Source organism: Triplophysa rosa, linkage group LG7, assembly GCF_024868665.1.
Source record: "Triplophysa rosa linkage group LG7, Trosa_1v2, whole genome shotgun sequence".
Taxonomy (NCBI): Eukaryota; Metazoa; Chordata; class Actinopteri; order Cypriniformes; family Nemacheilidae; genus Triplophysa; species Triplophysa rosa.
In genome coordinates this window covers 16,926,644-16,948,532 of record NC_079896.1, presented here as the reverse complement: position 1 = coordinate 16,948,532, position 21,889 = coordinate 16,926,644, and the positions used below count along the sequence as shown (strand labels likewise).

Below are 21,889 nucleotides of genomic sequence, written 5' to 3'. Positions count from 1 at the left end.
AAGAGAAAGTATAATAAACCCGACAAACAGCGATCGAGAGCCTCGGACGCAGTAAGTTAGTGAATGGACGGAGGAATTCCCCCCACGCTTTACATAATGATTTACATGAACGCTATTTTACTAGTGTAAGTGTCATTCAATAGCTTTATGCGAGGAATAAACCAATATAGCATAATTAAGAAACTCTGACCTCCGCTGGTGCTGTCTGTCAATCTACAGTTAGTATGCGTGTGTACGGTGACGGTCAGGACGCTACACTTTCCAAGATATTCCAATGTTTTCATTATTCTTCATAATGACAAGATGATAGTCTATGGTTTTGTTTAAAATGTATTTTGCTAGAGACTCTGAGTTAACGTTACTCGCTGAGTGTAGCTTAGCTTATTCGAAGCACTAGAAGCGGTCTGAATATTTTAGCGGTCTGATTTAACTGTAAACTGTTCTGATTGGTGCAACACACTGTGTTAAACATGTAACATATCATCTCTTCTCGTTGTGTTCTAACTATTATTTACTTTGGGGAGCAAAATGATCCCCGGGACTTCAGAAAGAGTAGGTGCTTTAAGCGCATCATTGTGCGTCTGGGATGCGCATGCGCATAACTGTAAATAACGAAGCGAATGTATTAAGCGCATTATTCTGAGTTCAGGGTGCGCAGGCTTGCTTTAACGCCACTCTGCATTAGAGTCTTTTATACGGTGCTAGTTTTGTACAATAAACAGAGACAGATAGTAGTGTTTTTACTTTTACTCAATTACATTATGAGACTGAAAATAGAGTCGGATATTACTTGGAGGAAAAAAATAGAGAGCATATATCATGCTCTAGTATTTCATAAACACATTTTTAAATGTATTTACATTTAGTCATTTAGCAGATGCTTTTATCCAAAGCGACCTACAGATGAGGGAAACAATGGAAGCAATTGGAAAAACTGGTCTCATGTAGCCTACCACAGTATACAGAGCTAAGTTTATTTTATTTTTTACCTTTAATACAGTACTTAAGTACATAAAAAATCAGTCTTTTTTACTTTTAAAATTAAAACTACTTAATTAAAAGAAGATAGTGATTTTAATGTAGACACGGATTAAAATGTTAAAACAACAATATTTATTTATAAGATGTAGTGGAGTAAAAAGTATGATTTGCTTTATAATGTAAGAAAATACTAGAACGTATTGTTTATTTGTAAAGTTTGCCAAAGGATTAATAAAGTAATCCAAAAAATCTTTATTAGATAAAAAAAACCGTTAGGTTAGTCGACTAATCGAAAAAAAATTGTTAGATTAGTCGACAATTAAAATAATCGTTAGTTGCAGCCCTACTAATAACTTCCTTCAATTGAATGAAGATAAAACTGAGATGACTTTATTTGGTAATAAGGGCTGTATTGATGATATCTATGATCGTCTGGGACAGTTTCCTTGAAAGAAACTGTCCAGTATAAAACAAATCTTCTGACAATCTTAAATCGCGATCGATCTTTTCAACGGAATCACGAGGATCATGATCTTGTCTGTCGTCTAAAACAAGAGGTGCGTTTGGCATCGTTCAGCGCTGCACAGAGTGGGTTTCCATGAGTCTGGTTTTTTTCGCATTTTTAAGTTTCGCATCAGAAACGAGTGATGGAAACGCCAAATTTCGAATTAAAAACCCTTAATTCACGAAAAAAATGTTACGATCACTTGAGGTGGTTTTTCATTTTTGCGAAAAAGGTATAATGCAAATAATGTAAGATGGAAACGCATTTGCTGAATAAATTACTCCAAAAAGTCACGTGACTGCAAGTTTGGATGGAAGCCCGGCTAGTTTGAAGCACCGCAAGATGCTTTCGAATCACTCTCGATGTTCTGCGAGGTCTCATGAGTGCGATACAGTTTTGCAAGTGCATCAGACAGAGCGGGTTGTTTGTGTGAAGTGTGTTTGTCCTTTTGCTTGTTTGTGTGTGATGTTAATCGATGGCGCACTGCTAATTTACTTAGTTTTAGTCTATTTTGTGATTGAAACTCGTTTTCCGGCTGCATTGAGTTAAATAGCCTATATCTAGAGCCCTATGATTTCCGTGATGCGGCTGTATGAGTGAATGTGTTGCACCGTTTAACATGCTAAATTGATCAACTGTAGTATACTTTAGAGGTGCTCCGATTGATCGGTCGCTGATCACAATCGGCCGATAATCAGTTTGGGAAGTATGATCGGCGGTCTCTAAAATGGCCGATCCAGAAAAGCATATCAGATGACGCAAAATGCGCGAGACCTTTTTTTATGCACTACGAAAATGGTTTCACCGGTCTGGCAATTCTACAATGTGTGTGAAAAAGTCAATACATTAGCAATCTGCAACGTGACCTTTTTTATGTTTTACGAAAATGGCTTCACCGGTCTTGCAATTCTACAAGGTGTGTGAAAAAGACAATACATTAGCAATTTGCAACGTGTGTACCAAGCAAATTCCTATAGGCGGTACACACCCAAAACCTTTTAACATCACCAACCTCATCAGACATTTGAAGGTTAGTCACGTAAAGGAGTGTGAGTAGTTTTCAAAGTTAGCTAGCGCTAAGAGAGAGCGGGACAGTTCCGCAGCTCAAGCGCACTCAGCTGCAGAGATCGCGTTATCCAAAAATTCTCTTTTTATCAGTGATGGAAAAATCTTAAGGCAATCTGTAATTTTGACGGATTACAATAATGTTGATTTGTAATTCCCTGTTTATAATTTCCTTTCATCAGAATGTGATCGTTAATGGACTGAACGTGATCGTGAGAGGCAGGAGGTAGGCTATCGCGAAGGGACGTGTGTTTCCTATTCATTATCTTACTCTCAAATGCCTGGTCAGTTTTGCAAAACGCGCGTGCAGGTCATCAGAGACTCGAGGTGCATATGCACACACACACACACAGGCGCGCAGTGGTGCCGTCTTAACAGAGTTTTTCCCTCATAAAATAGCATCTATTTGGATAAATATAGCTTTCAGTGAGAGGAAAAATGTCTCTCTCTGCATTTTCTCTGTTCAGTGAGCAGCAGAAGCAGCACATATATGTTTGACAGATATTGTTTGATCTCATCGCGATGGTTTCAGATCATCGCGATTATTGCACATCTCTATAGGAGACACTAGGGGGAGCTGTAGTGCATCTGCATATTGCATATTTTAGTGTATATATTGCTACTTAAGCATGGTAATACTTGTAAAATGTACCACCACAACACAATCACTTAAAAAAAACTCAACCATATACAAATTACCTGCAGTACAATTTGATATTATTTAAGCAAATCTCAGTGTGAAAACCAGTCTACCAAAATTTCACTAACACACAAGTTAAATTTTATTGTAGTCAGGTAAAAGCCTAAACCTTAAATATATGATGACCCAATTTTTTCCGATGTATTTCCAAGAAAAAAACACAGTCTTATATTCAGAACAATATGGTTGTTTCAATCGCTGAATCAAAAATGTATGAGAATTAAATGTCAAAGCTCAAAAACAGACAATTAATCGTCATAATCGTCAAAGCCCTAAAACAGACAATTAATCGCCATAATCGCAATGATTTATTAGACAATTAATCGTCAATCAAATTTCATAATCGTGACAGCCCTAATCTCAATTTGCATGGAGAAAAATCGTGATTCACATTTTAGCAAGAATCGTGCAGCCCTATATACTATTATTTATTAAGGTAGCAGCTGGTTGTTAGCCGTTAGCGCAAAGCGTGCTAGCTACATAGCAGCTAGCGTGCTAACGTTGGCTACATAGCACATTTGCAGTCACCCAAAACACAACGCATGGCCGTGAATGTGTTAAGTAACCAACGAAAATAATACTTTTCTATAGTTATATTTTCGTAAACACTCACGATCAGGTGTTGTGCTTTGTGTAATAGGTGCAATCACTAACTTACACTCAATTCGTTATGAGAATAGTGCCTAGCATGGTAACTATTAGGGCTGGGTTTTGCGACAAAATTGGCGATTCGATTCTTATTTATATGGTTTCGATTCAATTTCGATTCGATTCAATATCGATTAGTTATCAGTACTTAGATTAAAATGCTAGTTTTGCAGGCATGGAATCCACATTTAAGTATATATTCTTGGAACTGAAACTCTCCTTGCGTGTCACCATTGCGTATCTCGGCTCCAAAACATTGATAAGATTGTGAAAGCCCTCTTTCTCGACTATGGCGTTTGGGCGTAAATCCTTGCAAATCAGCATTACTATAGCGTTAGTTATTTTCTTAGTGTGAGGTGAATCTGACTGTAATTTGCAGGCAAAAGCAATGTCTAGCCGTTGCTGTCCAGAATCGCATGAACCAGATATCACGTCAGGGTGACATCTTGACAGGTGGTTTCGTAGGTTTGTTGTGTTGTTGCAAAATCGTAGCTCTTGCGGGCACAACTTTCAAACGACAGTTGTTTTGTCGACTTCACCTTTGCCGTCATTGCTTTTAAACATTAAGTGCTTCCACACATCAGACTTTAATTTAGCCGGCTCTGGGGTCCATTGGCTACCGTGAGCTTCCGCCATGATCCGTCCCCCTCTCCCACTTTTTATTTGAATTTGTTTTGTTTTAAATGTATCAGCACGAGTGATTGCGACATCTTAAGGAACATACGCGAAATACAGATATCCTTGAACTAAAGCACATGCATTAAGGATCGATTTCCCGAATCGATATTGTTTCATTAAATTGAGGATTGATTAAAATCGAAGAATCAATATTTTTTACCCAGCCCTAGTAACTATAGATGCCTATAACATTAGTCTAATTCTTGGCCAAAGCTGGATAAAAATGAAACACGTGGCCGAACACCGAACATAGCTTTTTGTATTTCTTCTATTTATTTAGCCCATATTTTAACTATTGCATAAACTAAATGGTCAAAATGTATTGTATCCGTTAGTTTTCTTTTTCTTATTATTATTCTTCTATGCACGCGACCACTTTATGATGTCAAAGGATGTCGCCATTGGCGGGGCTACTGTCAGACCGCCCGCTCCAGTCTGAAGTAACCTACACAAGTTACTGAATGGNTCGCAACACACTAAAAATGCTCATCTAATAGATCCTTTTTTCCTTTCATTTACAGATGTCGTGATGTATTGTTATAGAATTGCCAAGCAATATATCGATTATCGCAGAATCGGTGCATTGTGATATTATCGTATCGTGAGCCCTGTATCGCGTATCGAATCATATCGGGAGGTACCCTGCGATTCCCACCCCTAGTTCAGACTGAGGTCGCATTGCGAAACATCAGACCTGTATATGATTTAGGACCACATATGGAAGTGGCTCAGGTCAGATTATAAAAGATCGGATTCCATGTGGTTAGTCCTGTTCACACTGTTGTAGAGAATCTAGCATAAACCAAATGGTCGGAGTCATTGAAAGACGAGCCAGCAACCCCCACTCCCTTTTGTCCTGGTTTCTTTTGCTATCATCATCAAAAGACCATAGCAAAAACCTGGCTCCAGGGGTCTGGTTTTAGAGTTTTGATAACATTTTGTCTCTCTGTTGGATATTTACAACCCCAATGCTTCAAAGAATTGGTGAGAAGTCTCTGTGTTGGATATTTACAACCCCAATGCTTCAAAGAATTGGTGAGAAGTCTCTGTCTCATCTCTAACTTAACATCTGAGGCTAACCAGAGAAATGTCCCTGACAATAGGAACTTATGTGATTAAACTCTCCTTTTCTATATATACTGTATATCTAACTATCTAGGTTGTGTTGGTGCTCGTGCCATTTTAAATAGTCTGTCACCGTTAGATATACAAGTTTAATTCAGGCTTTGTTTGTATGCGTTCCATCTGAATGAATCATGACTTGTTGCAATTCAAACCTGTCCATTTTTTATATCTAAATGTTTGTCTTTACAATTCCTCATTGTATATATACATTGTGTGACCATAGAACACTTTCTTTTCATTATGTTATAATTGGGAATGATATTTTGTAAAGTTGCCAGGAGGTCATAAAGATGCAAATTAGCTGTTGAGTGGACAAAGAACCTCTTCCCTGCTCAACTCTGATTGGTCGATTCAAACTCAGGTGGGCATGCCCTCTCATGAGGTTAAATATCGAGCGTGCTCTGAAAACCTCCTCTTGTCTTTTCGTCCTCTCTTCTCTTCCGGCTTCGTGTCTTCCTCCGGTCTCAGAATAGCTGAGACCTGAGCTATAGAATAGCTGCGTTAAGTCTGTGCCACTTTGTTAAAGATGATTTTTATTGGTGTTCAGAAATCGCTGCCATGGCATGCCCTCTCTCTCTCTCTCTCTCTCTCTCTCTCTCTCTCTCTCTCTTCTCACTCTTTCTCCCTCCGCGCTTCCAAGCGCATTTGTGTTTCATGTATTTGTTTGTTTTATGCGATCGTCATTGTTTTTGTTATCATGTAGAGTAGAGTTTAATAAACAACCATATATATTCATTGTGATGGGTTTTCTGTATTCACGCTCACAGACTTGTTCCCTTGTACTGTGTTTCGATTTACGCTACCTTTGCTCTAAATCCTGTTTGGTAAAGTCACGTTACTTATGGCCATGAGATAATGTAAAGTATATAATATCATTGAGGCATTTGCTGGACGAATGCATACAAGTATTGTTATGCTTTATATTACTAATCAGAGACCGTAAAATATGTATATTTGATCACTAAACTAAACTAATTCCTTGACTGAAATTGATGCTTTAAATAACTCATTTCATGGATATGATCTTGAAAGATCTGGTGGAGAACCATATTTGTTGAGCTTTGCTCATCAATATAATAACGTTAGCTAAAACCGCTACACTGTCATGCAGTAAACAGATCTGGGTCGCATATGAGCAAAAAAAATCGGATTTTGGTAGCAGTGTGAATGTGGTCTTTGTTATGGGTTCATTAATTCACATGTTTTTTCATCATAACTCCCAATTTGCAGAGCTCTGAGTTAACCACGCCTACTTATTTACATTCCACAGAATAAACGGAATAGAAAAATCTCTTACGGTTGACATTTTATTCTGCGGTAACAGCATATTCTGTCATTCCGTGCATCCCTACCATTGAAACAGGGTGATGAATGCGCTTTGAAATCTCTGCGTGAACGTCTGACAGAGGTCAAGTGTTGGCTGGCTAATAACTAGGGCTGCAACGACGCGTCGATGTGCGTGAAATGCATCGACGTGTTGTATTATTTACGTTTATCTGCTGTAATAGCAGTTTCTGTTTCCGGGCGTGTGTAAGTTAATCAGCAGAACAAGAGAAAGTATAATAAACCCGACAAACAGCGATCGAGAGCCTCGGACGCAGTAAGTTAGTGAATGGACGGAGGAATTCCCCCCACGCTTTACATAATGATTTACATGAACGCTATTTTACTAGTGTAAGTGTCATTCAATAGCTTTATGCGAGGAATAAACCAATATAGCATAATTAAGAAACTCTGACCTCCGCTGGTGCTGTCTGTCAATCTACAGTTAGTATGCGTGTGTACGGTGACGGTCAGGACGCTACACTTTCCAAGATATTCCAATGTTTTCATTATTCTTCATAATGACAAGATGATAGTCTATGGTTTTGTTTAAAATGTATTTTGCTAGAGACTCTGAGTTAACGTTACTCGCTGAGTGTAGCTTAGCTTATTCGAAGCACTAGAAGCGGTCTGAATATTTTAGCGGTCTGATTTAACTGTAAACTGTTGGCTTGATGCAACACACTGTGTTAAACATGTAACATATCATCTCTTCTCGTTGTGTTCTAACTATTATTTACTTTGGGGAGCAAAATGTTCCTGGACTTCAGAAAGAGTAGGTGCTTTAAGCGCATCATTGTGCGTCTGGGATGCGCATGCGCATAACTGTAAATAACGAAGCGAATGTATTAAGCGCATTATTCTGAGTTCAGGGTGCGCAGGCTTGCTTTAACGCCACTCTGCATTAGAGTCTTTTATACGGTGCTAGTTTTGTACAATAAACAGAGACAGATAGTAGTGTTTTTACTTTTACTCAATTACATTATGAGACTGAAAATAGAGTCGGATATTACTTGGAGGAAAAAAATATAGAGCATATATCATGCTCTAGTATTTCATAAACACATTTTTAAATGTATTTACATTTAGTCATTTAGCAGATGCTTTTATCCAAAGCGACCTACAGATGAGGGAAACAATGGAAGCAATTGGAAAAACTGGTCTCATGTAGCCTACCACAGTATACAGAGCTAAGTTTATTTTATTTTTTACCTTTAATACAGTACTTAAGTACATAAAAAATCAGTCTTTTTTACTTTTAAAATTAAAACTACTTAATTAAAAGAAGATAGTGATTTTAATGTAGACACGGATTAAAATGTTAAAACAACAATATTTATTTATAAGATGTAGTGGAGTAAAAAGTATGATTTGCTTTATAATGTAAGAAAATACTAGAACGTATTGTTTATTTGTAAAGTTTGCCAAAGGATTAATAAAGTAATCCAAAAAATCTTTATTAGATAAAAAAAACCGTTAGGTTAGTCGACTAATCGAAAAAAAATTGTTAGATTAGTCGACAATTAAAATAATCGTTAGTTGCAGCCCTACTAATAACTTCCTTCAATTGAATGAAGATAAAACTGAGATGACTTTATTTGGTAATAAGGGCTGTATTGATGATATCTATGATCGTCTGGGACAGTTTCCTTGAAAGAAACTGTCCAGTATAAAACAAATCTTCTGACAATCTTAAATCGCGATCGATCTTTTCAACGGAATCACGAGGATCATGATCTTGTCTGTCGTCTAAAACAAGAGGTGCGTTTGGCATCGTTCAGCGCTGCACAGAGTGGGTTTCCATGAGTCTGGTTTTTTTCGCATTTTTAAGTTTCGCATCAGAAACGAGTGATGGAAACGCCAAATTTCGAATTAAAAACCCTTAATTCACGAAAAAAATGTTACGATCACTTGAGGTGGTTTTTCATTTTTGCGAAAAAGGTATAATGCAAATAATGTAAGATGGAAACGCATTTGCTGAATAAATTACTCCAAAAAGTCACGTGACTGCAAGTTTGGATGGAAGCCCGGCTAGTTTGAAGCACCGCAAGATGCTTTCGAATCACTCTCGATGTTCTGCGAGGTCTCATGAGTGCGATACAGTTTTGCAAGTGCATCAGACAGAGCGGGTTGTTTGTGTGAAGTGTGTTTGTCCTTTTGCTTGTTTGTGTGTGATGTTAATCGATGGCGCACTGCTAATTTACTTAGTTTTAGTCTATTTTGTGATTGAAACTCGTTTTCCGGCTGCATTGAGTTAAATAGCCTATATCTAGAGCCCTATGATTTCCGTGATGCGGCTGTATGAGTGAATGTGTTGCACCGTTTAACATGCTAAATTGATCAACTGTAGTATACTTTAGAGGTGCTCCGATTGATCGGTCGCTGATCACAATCGGCCGATAATCAGTTTGGGAAGTATGATCGGCGGTCTCTAAAATGGCCGATCCAGAAAAGCATATCAGATGACGCAAAATGCGCGAGACCTTTTTTTATGCACTACGAAAATGGTTTCACCGGTCTGGCAATTCTACAATGTGTGTGAAAAAGTCAATACATTAGCAATCTGCAACGTGACCTTTTTTATGTTTTACGAAAATGGCTTCACCGGTCTTGCAATTCTACAAGGTGTGTGAAAAAGACAATACATTAGCAATTTGCAACGTGTGTACCAAGCAAATTCCTATAGGCGGTACACACCCAAAACCTTTTAACATCACCAACCTCATCAGACATTTGAAGGTTAGTCACGTAAAGGAGTGTGAGTAGTTTTCAAAGTTAGCTAGCGCTAAGAGAGAGCGGGACAGTTCCGCAGCTCAAGCGCACTCAGCTGCAGAGATCGCGTTATCCAAAAATTCTCTTTTTATCAGTGATGGAAAAATCTTAAGGCAATCTGTAATTTTGACGGATTACAATAATGTTGATTTGTAATTCCCTGTTTATAATTTCCTTTCATCAGAATGTGATCGTTAATGGACTGAACGTGATCGTGAGAGGCAGGAGGTAGGCTATCGCGAAGGGACGTGTGTTTCCTATTCATTATCTTACTCTCAAATGCCTGGTCAGTTTTGCAAAACGCGCGTGCAGGTCATCAGAGACTCGAGGTGCATATGCACACACACACACACAGGCGCGCAGTGGTGCCGTCTTAACAGAGTTTTTCCCTCATAAAATAGCATCTATTTGGATAAATATAGCTTTCAGTGAGAGGAAAAATGTCTCTCTCTGCATTTTCTCTGTTCAGTGAGCAGCAGAAGCAGCACATATATGTTTGACAGATATTGTTTGATCTCATCGCGATGGTTTCAGATCATCGCGATTATTGCACATCTCTATAGGAGACACTAGGGGGAGCTGTAGTGCATCTGCATATTGCATATTTTAGTGTATATATTGCTACTTAAGCATGGTAATACTTGTAAAATGTACCACCACAACACAATCACTTAAAAAAAACTCAACCATATACAAATTACCTGCAGTACAATTTGATATTATTTAAGCAAATCTCAGTGTGAAAACCAGTCTACCAAAATTTCACTAACACACAAGTTAAATTTTATTGTAGTCAGGTAAAAGCCTAAACCTTAAATATATGATGACCCAATTTTTTCCGATGTATTTCCAAGAAAAAAACACAGTCTTATATTCAGAACAATATGGTTGTTTCAATCGCTGAATCAAAAATGTATGAGAATTAAATGTCAAAGCTCAAAAACAGACAATTAATCGTCATAATCGTCAAAGCCCTAAAACAGACAATTAATCGCCATAATCGCAATGATTTATTAGACAATTAATCGTCAATCAAATTTCATAATCGTGACAGCCCTAATCTCAATTTGCATGGAGAAAAATCGTGATTCACATTTTAGCAAGAATCGTGCAGCCCTATATACTATTATTTATTAAGGTAGCAGCTGGTTGTTAGCCGTTAGCGCAAAGCGTGCTAGCTACATAGCAGCTAGCGTGCTAACGTTGGCTACATAGCACATTTGCAGTCACCCAAAACACAACGCATGGCCGTGAATGTGTTAAGTAACCAACGAAAATAATACTTTTCTATAGTTATATTTTCGTAAACACTCACGATCAGGTGTTGTGCTTTGTGTAATAGGTGCAATCACTAACTTACACTCAATTCGTTATGAGAATAGTGCCTAGCATGGTAACTATTAGGGCTGGGTTTTGCGACAAAATTGGCGATTCGATTCTTATTTATATGGTTTCGATTCAATTTCGATTCGATTCAATATCGATTAGTTATCAGTACTTAGATTAAAATGCTAGTTTTGCAGGCATGGAATCCACATTTAAGTATATATTCTTGGAACTGAAACTCTCCTTGCGTGTCACCATTGCGTATCTCGGCTCCAAAACATTGATAAGATTGTGAAAGCCCTCTTTCTCGACTATGGCGTTTGGGCGTAAATCCTTGCAAATCAGCATTACTATAGCGTTAGTTATTTTCTTAGTGTGAGGTGAATCTGACTGTAATTTGCAGGCAAAAGCAATGTCTAGCCGTTGCTGTCCAGAATCGCATGAACCAGATATCACGTCAGGGTGACATCTTGACAGGTGGTTTCGTAGGTTTGTTGTGTTGTTGCAAAATCGTAGCTCTTGCGGGCACAACTTTCAAACGACAGTTGTTTTGTCGACTTCACCTTTGCCGTCATTGCTTTTAAACATTAAGTGCTTCCACACATCAGACTTTAATTTAGCCGGCTCTGGGGTCCATTGGCTACCGTGAGCTTCCGCCATGATCCGTCCCCCTCTCCCACTTTTTATTTGAATTTGTTTTGTTTTAAATGTATCAGCACGAGTGATTGCGACATCTTAAGGAAGATAGGCGAAATACAGATATCCTTGAACTAAAGCACACGCATTAAGAATCGATTCGGGATTTCCCGAATCGATATTGTTTCATTAAATTGAAGATCGATTAAAATCGAAGAATCAATATTTTTTACCCAGCCCTATTAATTACTACTTAATATACTTTCCAATTAGTACTGTTTTCAATTACTTTAATCAAAACGGAAACACTTTGACTTTTGAGATTCAAAATGAGCAAGAAGAGACTGTTGCACAGCAACACTGTAAAAAATGACATTCTTCCTAAGCATTTTTCTCTTGTTTTCTGTAAAAATATTTAAAACTTCTAAAATTACGATACATTTACATAACAAGAAACGTGACCCAATATATTTAGTCTTGTTTTATGAAAGAAAAATACATAAACTAGGTAAGTTTATGCTTAAAACAAAATTGTACATTAAATCTACAGTAAGTTACTGGCAAACCTGCTGCGAAATTACAGCAAAGTTTTACAGTGTACAAAACAGATGTTTCTGTAATTCCCCTGGTCAGTAAGTCTAAAGTGAATCTTCAAACAAATCCTTTCATCTTTCATTTAAAATGAGGTCATTTCGAGGGGAATGTGTGCCTTGAATTTAAAGTGTACAAAAATGATATATAGGCTGTTTACAACAGGCTCAGTGGCGAGTTATTTCCTCTCTCTCTCTCCTCTCCATCTATCAGTTTCAAATGATCTACAAATCCGGCGTTATGTCCACTGTTTATATAACATTCCTCACCAAAATGCAGTGAACAAACAAACACAGCTGAACTTTGAACGAAGGAGCACATTGATGGGCGTGGTCTTTCAACAGCTTTCGCTGGTTGATGCGTGGGCATGCTCTTTCTCTCACTCTTGATGGTTGATGCGTGGGTGTGCTCTTTATCTCGCTCTCGATAGTTGACGAGTGTGCGTGCTTTTTCTGGAGAAAGAAAAGGGAATTTCATGATAAAAAAAACTTCCAGAAACCTATACGAACCTTGGGGGAGTGTATTGAGCACAGAGATACTGTCATATGTCCAACTCGTTTTTTGACAAGCTGACCATGTCAAGCATAAGAAGCCAGCAAGTTTAACATTGTAAATAAGTCAGAATGCATGAAACACTGTTGTACCACCTCTTTATTGAATGATAATGCCGACCATGGTTGTGTGTTAACATCATTGTTGTTTGCTAGATATACAGTATATAACTGTAATGGTAGTAAAGCATTTTTTTTTAAGTTTGAAAGTATTTGAAAGTCGCAAAATAACAATTGTGTGTTTAATATTAGCGCATGAGCTATACCTTGGTCATACGTCATGTGATAAGCTGCTGCTACAGTAGATGTCATTTGGTGCATTTAAAAAACTTGTGCAGGCCAATACATTTTGACCAGCAAATTGTGGCTAGTGTGTCAGTTGAAGCAAATATTGTCTTTCTTATCAGTGTGTGCCAGAATGCATAAATTGAATGTAAAAATTCAGTTGTATGTGTGTCACCTTTTTCACCTCTTCTAAGTTTGTAGGTCTGAATTATACAGCTTGAAATTTCCCTTTGTGTCTCTCCATCCAGAGCCCTCTTGACCAAGCACAGTCTGCTAAGAATAAGGGCAACAAGTATTTCAAGGCTGGCAAATACGAGCAGGCTATCCAGTGCTACACAGAAGCCATCAGCCTATGTCCCAAAGAACATAAGGCAGATCTGTCTACCTTCTACCAAAACAGAGCTGCAGCCTATGAACAACAGGTTTGTCTACCTTACATAATTCATAATATCATATACAAAAGTTACCTATATAAACTGTTGGTTATACTATAAATAAAGGTACACAAAATCATCATTAACTACTTGCTTATTAACATGCATATACAGTATCTCACAGAAGTAATAATAATAATGCATTTTATTTGATGGCGCCTTTCAAAACACCCGAGGTCACCTCACAGCCATCAAAGAGAAAAATAAGAACATCGAAGACAAAAAATAATATATATATATACAGTTCACTGCACAGGACAAACCATGTAACAAACACTCAGCATACACAAATAAATTGCAATAAGAATTCTGTAAAACATGTTATAAAAAAGCCTGGGTAAAAAGATGCGTTTTAAAAGTCTGCAGACAGTGCTGTTTCGGATATTTAAAGGAATGAAGTTCCATAGGCAGGGGGCAGCATAGCTAAAAGATCTAGCACCCATGGTAGTTAATCGAATCTGAGATACCACGAGAGAAAGTGAAGATGAAGATCTGAGACCACGTGCAGGGGTGTTGACACAGAGAAGTTCAGTGAGATATTGGGGTGCAAGATGATGTAGTGCCTTGTGAGTAATAAGATCTTAAAATCAACTCGAAACTTAACTGGAAGCCAGTGCAATTGCTGGGGAACAGGTGAGATATGAGCAATCGAAAGTGTTCTAGTGAGGACACAAGCTGCAGAATTCTGAACCAACTGGAGCTTAAGTAACAATTTTGAAGAAGCACCAGTGAGAAGGGCATTACAATAGTCTATACGTGAGGTGACTAATGCATGTATAAGAACTGCTGTGTTGTCGGTGGAGAGAGAAGAACGGAGACGATAAATATTACGTGAATGGAAGTATGCTGTCCGCGTAACATTATTAATATGAGTTTCAAAGGATAATGTGGTATCCAAGATAACACCCAAGCTTTTGACATGTGAGGAAGGAAGGATTAAATTATTGTCAATGTGCAAGGAAAAATCGTTAGATTTAGACACAACAGATTGCGTACCAACTAGTAAGACCTCAGTTTTGTCACAATTTAAATTCTGGAAATTATATGAAAGCCAATCTTTAATTTCGGCTAGACAACTGGACAGAAAAGGTGGAGGAAAAGAACCGGTGGGTTTGGCTGACAGGTAGAGTTGGGTGTCGTCCGCATAACAGTGAAAGTGGATAACATACTTCCTTAAGATGTAACCGAGAGGGAGTATATAAATAATGAACAGAAGAGGGCCCAGAACAGAGCCCTGGGGAACACCAGTGGTGACTGTAGATGTTCTTGATCTAAAACTCTTTAACTGAACGAGCTGAGTGCGACCAGAAAGATATGAATTAAACCAAGACAGGCGTACCCGTAATCCCAATAGAAGCTAACCTATGCAGGAGTATTTTATGAGAGATAGTATCAAAGGCTGCACTCAAGTATAGTCAATAACCCAGAGTCAGCTGCCAGCAGCAGATCATTGGTAATTCTAACAAGAGCAGTCTCTGTACTAGTGCTGCAACGACGCGTCGACGTCGTCGATTACGTCGACTGGACGCAGTAAGTTAGTGAATGGACGGAGGAATTCCCCCTAACGTTACCCCCGGAATGCGATCATCACAGCATGGACACGCAATCACAAACGGACGGAGAGGGGAACGTAAATGTAGACTTTCATAATAAATTACTTTTTTGTAATTTACTTTTTTGTAATGTAAAACTACGCTTTACATTGATGATTTACATTAACGCTATTGTACTAGTGTAAGTTAGTGTATGTGAACCTTTGCAGATTGTGACCCTGCATAAATTACTCTTAAGCTTCAAAAAGGACTGACTATCATGAAACCACCAATGCACTTTTTGTCATTCGATAGCTTTATGCGAGGAATAAACCAATATAGCATAATTAAGAAACTCTGACCTCCGCTGGTGCTGTCTGTCAATCTCCACTGTCAGCATGCGTGTGTACGGTGTACGGTTCCAATGTTTTCATTATTCTTCATAATGACAAGATGATAGTCTATGGTTTTGTTTAAAATGTATTTTGCTAGAGACTGTGAGTTAACGTTACTCGCTGAGTATAGCTTAGCTTATTAGAAGCACTGGAAGCGGTCTGAATATGTTGCGTCTTCATACGAAATAACTATTTTTAAACCTCTGATTTAACTGTATACTGTCGGATTGATTCAACGCACTATGTGTTAAACATGTAACATATCATCTCTTCTCATTGTGTTCTAACTATTATTTAATTTGGGGAGCAAAATGATCCCCGGGACTTCAGAATGAGTAGGTGCTTTAAGCGCATCATTGTGCGTCCGGGATGCGCATAACTGTAAATAACGAAGCGAATGCATTAAGCGCATCATTCTGAGTTCCGGGTGCGCGGGCTCGCTTTAACGCCACTCTGCATTAGAGGCTTTTATACGGTGATAGTTTTGTACAATAAACAGAGACAGATAGTAGTATTTTACTTTTACTCAATTACATTATGAGACTGAAAATAGAGTCGGATATTACTTGGAGGGAAAAAATACAGAGCATATATCATGCTCTAGTATATTATATACACATTTTTTAATGTTTTTACATTTAGTCATTTAGCAGACGCTTTTATCCAAAGCGACGTACAGATGAGGGAAACAATGGAAGCAATTGGAACAACATAAGGACAACAAAAAGCATAAGTGCAATAAAACTTTTTTTTTTACCTTTAATACAGTACTTAAGCACATAAAAAATCTGTATTATTTTTACTTTTAAAATTAAAACTACTTAATTAAAAGAAGATGGTGATTTTAATGTAAACACGGATTAAAATGTTAAAACAACAATATTTATTTATAAAATGTAGTGGAGTAAAAAGTATGATTTGCTTTATAATGTAAGAAAATACTAGAACTTATTGTTTATTTGCAAAGTTTTCCAAAGGATTAATCCAAAAAAAAACTTTATTAGATTAAAAAATAACAATAATCGTTAGATTAGTCGACAATTAAAATAATCGTTAGTTGCAGCCCTACTCTGTACTATGAAGGTACAGAACAAGAGACAAGTGAAGAATGGACAATTTTAGTGATCAATGGCAACTGAGTAAGAGCTGGTAAACAAACTTTAACTAAGGAAGTAGGGGTCAAGTTGACATGTCGAAGATTTAGATTTACTTATCAGGCACATTATCTCAGTGGTAGTAGGTAGTGTAAAGGTAGAAAGCACAGATTGAGGAGGTGGATGAAAAATGAATTGACTTGACTCATGGCTAGGGGTACTAGTGAGTAATTGTTGATGAATATTTCTAACCTTTGACTCAAAAAAGGTCATAAAGCGATCGCATAGGTCATTGGAATAACCATCAAATGGCTAAGGATCCAGGGGTCTCAAAATATTGTTTACAACTGAGAAAAGAGACTTGGGGCCCGTTTCAATAAGGAGGTTCAACCAACACTGTGTATAAATGTGAACTCTGAGTTGATTAACATGCACTGAGATGCGAAACTTTGAGTTTTTTGTTTCAGAACAGCTGATTTGAGATCGTTCTATCAACTCTGGGTAGACTTACCTTGAGTTAAGCGCGTACACCACAACTACGTCAAGCCATGATCAATGGAGCTCTGATATTACGATTTACTATGGCAACGGCACCAAAACAGCAACATGGTGGCAGAAAGCGCTTGAGAGCGAGGCACACTTTCTCCTATGCATACAGTTGATTTACTCATGTGCTGAAAATGACTTAAGTTTAAATTGATAAAAAATTTAATGGACCAATAAACAAACAAATTAATCAGTAAATAAATTAAACGACAGAAATAATAAAAAAATCTCATGTTCTCACTCCACATAAATAGTGTGTCAGTCTCTCGTGTAAGACTGATCACCAGTTCGAATCCTGCTCAGAGCAGTTTTGGGCAGGAATGGCTGCATGTCTAAATGATTTGTTTATTACCTTTATCACTTTATTTTTGCATTCGTCTGTATTTATTAATTAATTTATTCATGCACTTTATTTATAAATAAACTTTATTAAGTAATTTCTTATCCTCCATAGAAAACTACCAATTGTGAGGGCATGTAAGGGAAATAATCTGCTCTGATGTAATACACGCACAATGGCTGATGTTATTGGTGTATGGATGCATGAGATATGTTTTGATATATCTAATACACTGTAAAGAAAAATGGTACAGTTTTAATAAAAATGAACAGGGAAATTACAAAATTTCCCTCCTGAAATTAAAGAACATCCCTATGAATGAATGTAGCCTCTTCACATGCAGGATCCTCTATAAAAGCACATATGACAATAGTCACTGAGATGGTCTATGTGTGATCAAAATGTGTGCCATGAACAGTGTTGGGTAAGTTACTCTCAAAAAGTAATTAATTACTAGTTACTAATTACATATTCAATAGTGTAATTAGATTACTGTACAAATTACTCTCTCCAAAAAGTATTTAGTTACTTATTACTAATTACTTTCTATTTCCTATATCAACCTTGATTAGTTAAGTGATTCAAAGATAGGCATGAAAGGGCTCTTTAATTCATTTAAATAAATATTAAACTACATAAAGTACACTTATTAACTGACCAAAGTATTACAAATGTGAGAATTACACATTAAAGCAAGGATTTTAAAGTTAGACTTTGAATTTTGATGTCAATTCCACTATTGCACACGCATAAATTACACTTTCATACATCAAATTAATGTAGTTTTCATACATCAAATTAATGTAGTTTTCATACATCAAATTAATGTAGTTTTCATACATCAAATTAATGTAGAAAAGTAGCTGTAATTAAATTTCAGAAAAATAAGAGTAATCCCTTACTTTACTTTTTCAAGGGAAAAGTAATTCAATTACAATAACTAATTACTTAGTAACTAGATACACCCAACACTGGCCATGAATGACTGTATTAACGAATGAATGAATGAATGAGTTACACCACTTGCGCTTTAAATAGGGGAGGATATGGAAAGAAACTCTGGGTTTACCAAAGAAAACCTGCTCCCTACCAGGTTAGGTTCACAGAGTAAGTTACTACAGTTACTGACTCTGAGTATAAGTGACCTCTCTTTTAGAAACAGGCTTGAGTTACCCAGCTTTCTCGGGTTTGGCATACCTCACATTCTGAAACGGACAACCCAGAGTCCCCTTATTTCAGGGTTAATATACTCAGAGTTTTCACTAAACCTCCTTTCTGAAACGAGCCCCTGGATTTCCCATTGTCAGCTCCAATAATGTTTGAGTAATATTCAGGTTTACAAGGAAGCACTATCTAAATCAAAATCTGACTATGTTCGGCAATTCATTTCTTTATGAACCGTAAGACCAGACCTAGCATATAAGCATTCTAATCTTCGGCCTTTGGTCTTAAGTTCACACAGTTCAGATGTAAACCAAGGAGCAGAATGTACAAATTAAACAGTTCGAATTTTCATAGGTGCGAATTCATCTAAGATCATGTTCAGTCCATTATTGTAGTATGAGACCAGTTCATCAACAGTAGAGAAGTCTGATTTACCAGAGAAGATTGCAAATTCACCAGCAAGAGTAGGGACATCAATGTTCTTAATATTTCGAAATGTGATGGGCAATACGGTTTTACCTTAAAAACGGCCAGTTTGGCATAAAATGACACCAGCATGTGGTCTGATATAGACAAGTCAGAAACAGTGCAATTATTAAGTATTATACCAGAGCAGCAGACAAGATCGATAATATGACCTCTAGAATGAGTAGGCAATGCGTTAAATTGCTGCAAACCAAAACCATCCAAACATAATACAAATTCACTTGTATATGCATTGCTGACATTGTCTATATGAATGTTAAAATCGCTCAGCATAATAACATTTGGAGACAGAGAGTATAGATGGGTCAAAAGCTGAGAAAGTTCAGTTAAGAAAACATTATTGCTCTTTGGAGGGCGATAGACAGTAGTGAGGATGGTAGGAATTGCTCCATTGATTTTCAGGGCGATAAATAAAAAAAAGAGTACATAGGCAAAGTCAACTGACACACTTTTAGTTTCTCTTTGTGGAGTATTGCTAGCCCCCCACCCCGTCCCGTAGGATGGGATTTACAAACACAACCATATCCTGGGGGAGTGTGAGCCTCCTAGCAGAGCGTGGTTTAGATGACCAGAAAGACCGTATTTGAGATGAACCATCAATGTTATAGTTCCGCCGAGATCGCGATGAATATATTTCCGACATGTTATGTAGACAATATCAGAGGGAAGATGAAGAGCTGGCGGAAGATTAAAAACATGCGAGCGGAGCTGGACAAGTTCCGCAGCCGAATACTGGAGCATCCTCCATACTGCAGAATGGTATACCGCAGAAAGGACGACCCAGACCCATGTTCTTTTTCTTGGAAATACATAGGAAAAAATTGGGTGATCAGACTTAAGGTTTAGGCTTTTACCTGTCAATAATACAACCGCCAAATACTTGTAAATTAAGTAAATTGATCAGGAGTGAATTGAAGCCACCATTAAAATGCTATCAGTCATAGAAAAGCTTCTAGTCTGTTTTTTTCTCACTTGCAAGACTACAATAAAAGTTTACTTCTATGTTAATGAGATTTTGGTAGGCCGGTTTTCACACTGAAATAATATTAAATTGTACTGCAGGTTATTTTTATGGTATATGTTTAGTTTTTTTTTTAAAGTGATTGTGTTGTGGTGGTACATTTTACAAGTATTACCATGCTTTAGTTACAATGTATACAATAAAATATGCAATATGCAGATGCACTACAGCTCCCCCTAGTGTTTTCTATAGAGATGTGCAATAATTGCGATGATCTGAAACCATCACGATGAGGTCAAACAATCGCGATGAGACTATATTTAATTATCGTGACAGCCCAAAGAGCAGGTCAGTAACCGGCAGGCAGACCGGCAGGCAGATCAATAGCGTTGGCCGTACAAAGCGTTAACACGCAGATCAACCAGTGTGCAAATCCAGTGAAACAGCGCGAGCACACAAAATGACTCTTAAAACAGTATTTATTAGTGCATAAGTTTTCGTAAGTGCATAAGCATTTACAGATACTAAAAGAGCAAAAAAGTTCAAGATTTCCTCCCTGAGCAGCGGCAGCCAGTAGCGCCAGCGTTCACCCGGAAGAGATGAGTACACACCACTCACATATCTTTTCATGTGACAACACTGAAGAAATGACACTTTGCTACAATGTAAAGTAGTGAGTGTACACCTTGTTTAACAGTGTAAATTTGCTGTCCCCTCAAAATAACTCCACACACAGCCATTAATGTCTAATCCGCTGGCAACAAAAGTGAGTACACCCCTAAGTGAAAATGTCCAAATTGGGCCCAATTAGCCATTTTCCCTCCCCGGTGTCATGTGATTGGTTAGTGTTACAAGATCTCAGGTGTGAATGGGAAGCAGATGTGTTGAATTTGGTGTTAGCGCTGTCACTCTCTCATACTGGTCACTGGAAGTTCAACATGGCACCTCATGGCAAATAACTCTGAGTATCTGAAAAAAATAAGCGTTGCTCTACATAAAGATGGCCTAGGCTATAAGAAGATTGCCAAGACCCTGAAACTGAGCTGCAGCACGCTGGCCAAGACCATACAGCGGTTTAACAGGACAGGTTCCACTCAGAACAGGCCTCACCATGGTCAACCAAAGAAGTTGTGTGCACGTGCTCAGCGTCATATCCAGAGGTTGTCTTTGGGAAATAGATGTAAAAGTGCTGCCAGCATTGCTGCAGAGCTTGAAGGGGTGGGGGATCAGCCTGTCAGTGCTCAGACCATACGCCGCACACTGCCTCAAATTGGTCTGCATGGCTGTTGTCCCAGAAGGAAGCCTCTTCTAAAGATGATGTACAAGAAAGCCCGCAAACAGTTTGCTGAAGACGGGCAGACTAAGGACATGGATTACTGGAACCATGTCGTGTGATCTGATGAGACCAAGATAAACTTATTTAGTTCAGATGGTGTCAAGCGTGTGTGGCGGCAACCAGGTGAGAAGTACAAAGACAAGTGTGTCTTGCCTACAGTCTAGCATGGTGGTGGGAGTGTCATGGTCTGGGGCTGCATGAGTGCTGCCGGCACTGGGGGAGCTACAGTTCATTGAGGGAACCATGAATGCCAACATGTACTGTGACATACTGAAGCAGAGCATGATCCCCTTCCTTCGGAGACTGGGCCGCAGGGCAGAATTCTAACATAACGACCCCAAACACACCTCCAAGACGACCACTGCCTTGCTAAAGAAGCTGAGGGTAAAGGTGAAGACCTAAATCCTATTGAGCA

At 38.0% G+C, this 21,889-nt stretch overlaps 1 protein-coding gene across 1 annotated transcript in view; it reads left to right on the top strand.

Annotated features, from left to right (window-relative positions):
- tomm70a (translocase of outer mitochondrial membrane 70 homolog A (S. cerevisiae)) overlaps nucleotides 1–21,889 on the top strand; it is a 76,680-nt gene that overhangs the window by 16,027 nt on the left and 38,764 nt on the right. Inside the window, exon 2 of the mRNA XM_057338104.1 lies at nucleotides 13,435–13,608. Within this exon, the coding sequence (XP_057194087.1) occupies nucleotides 13,435–13,608 (174 nt within the window). The remainder of the gene's footprint in view (nucleotides 1–13,434; nucleotides 13,609–21,889) is intronic.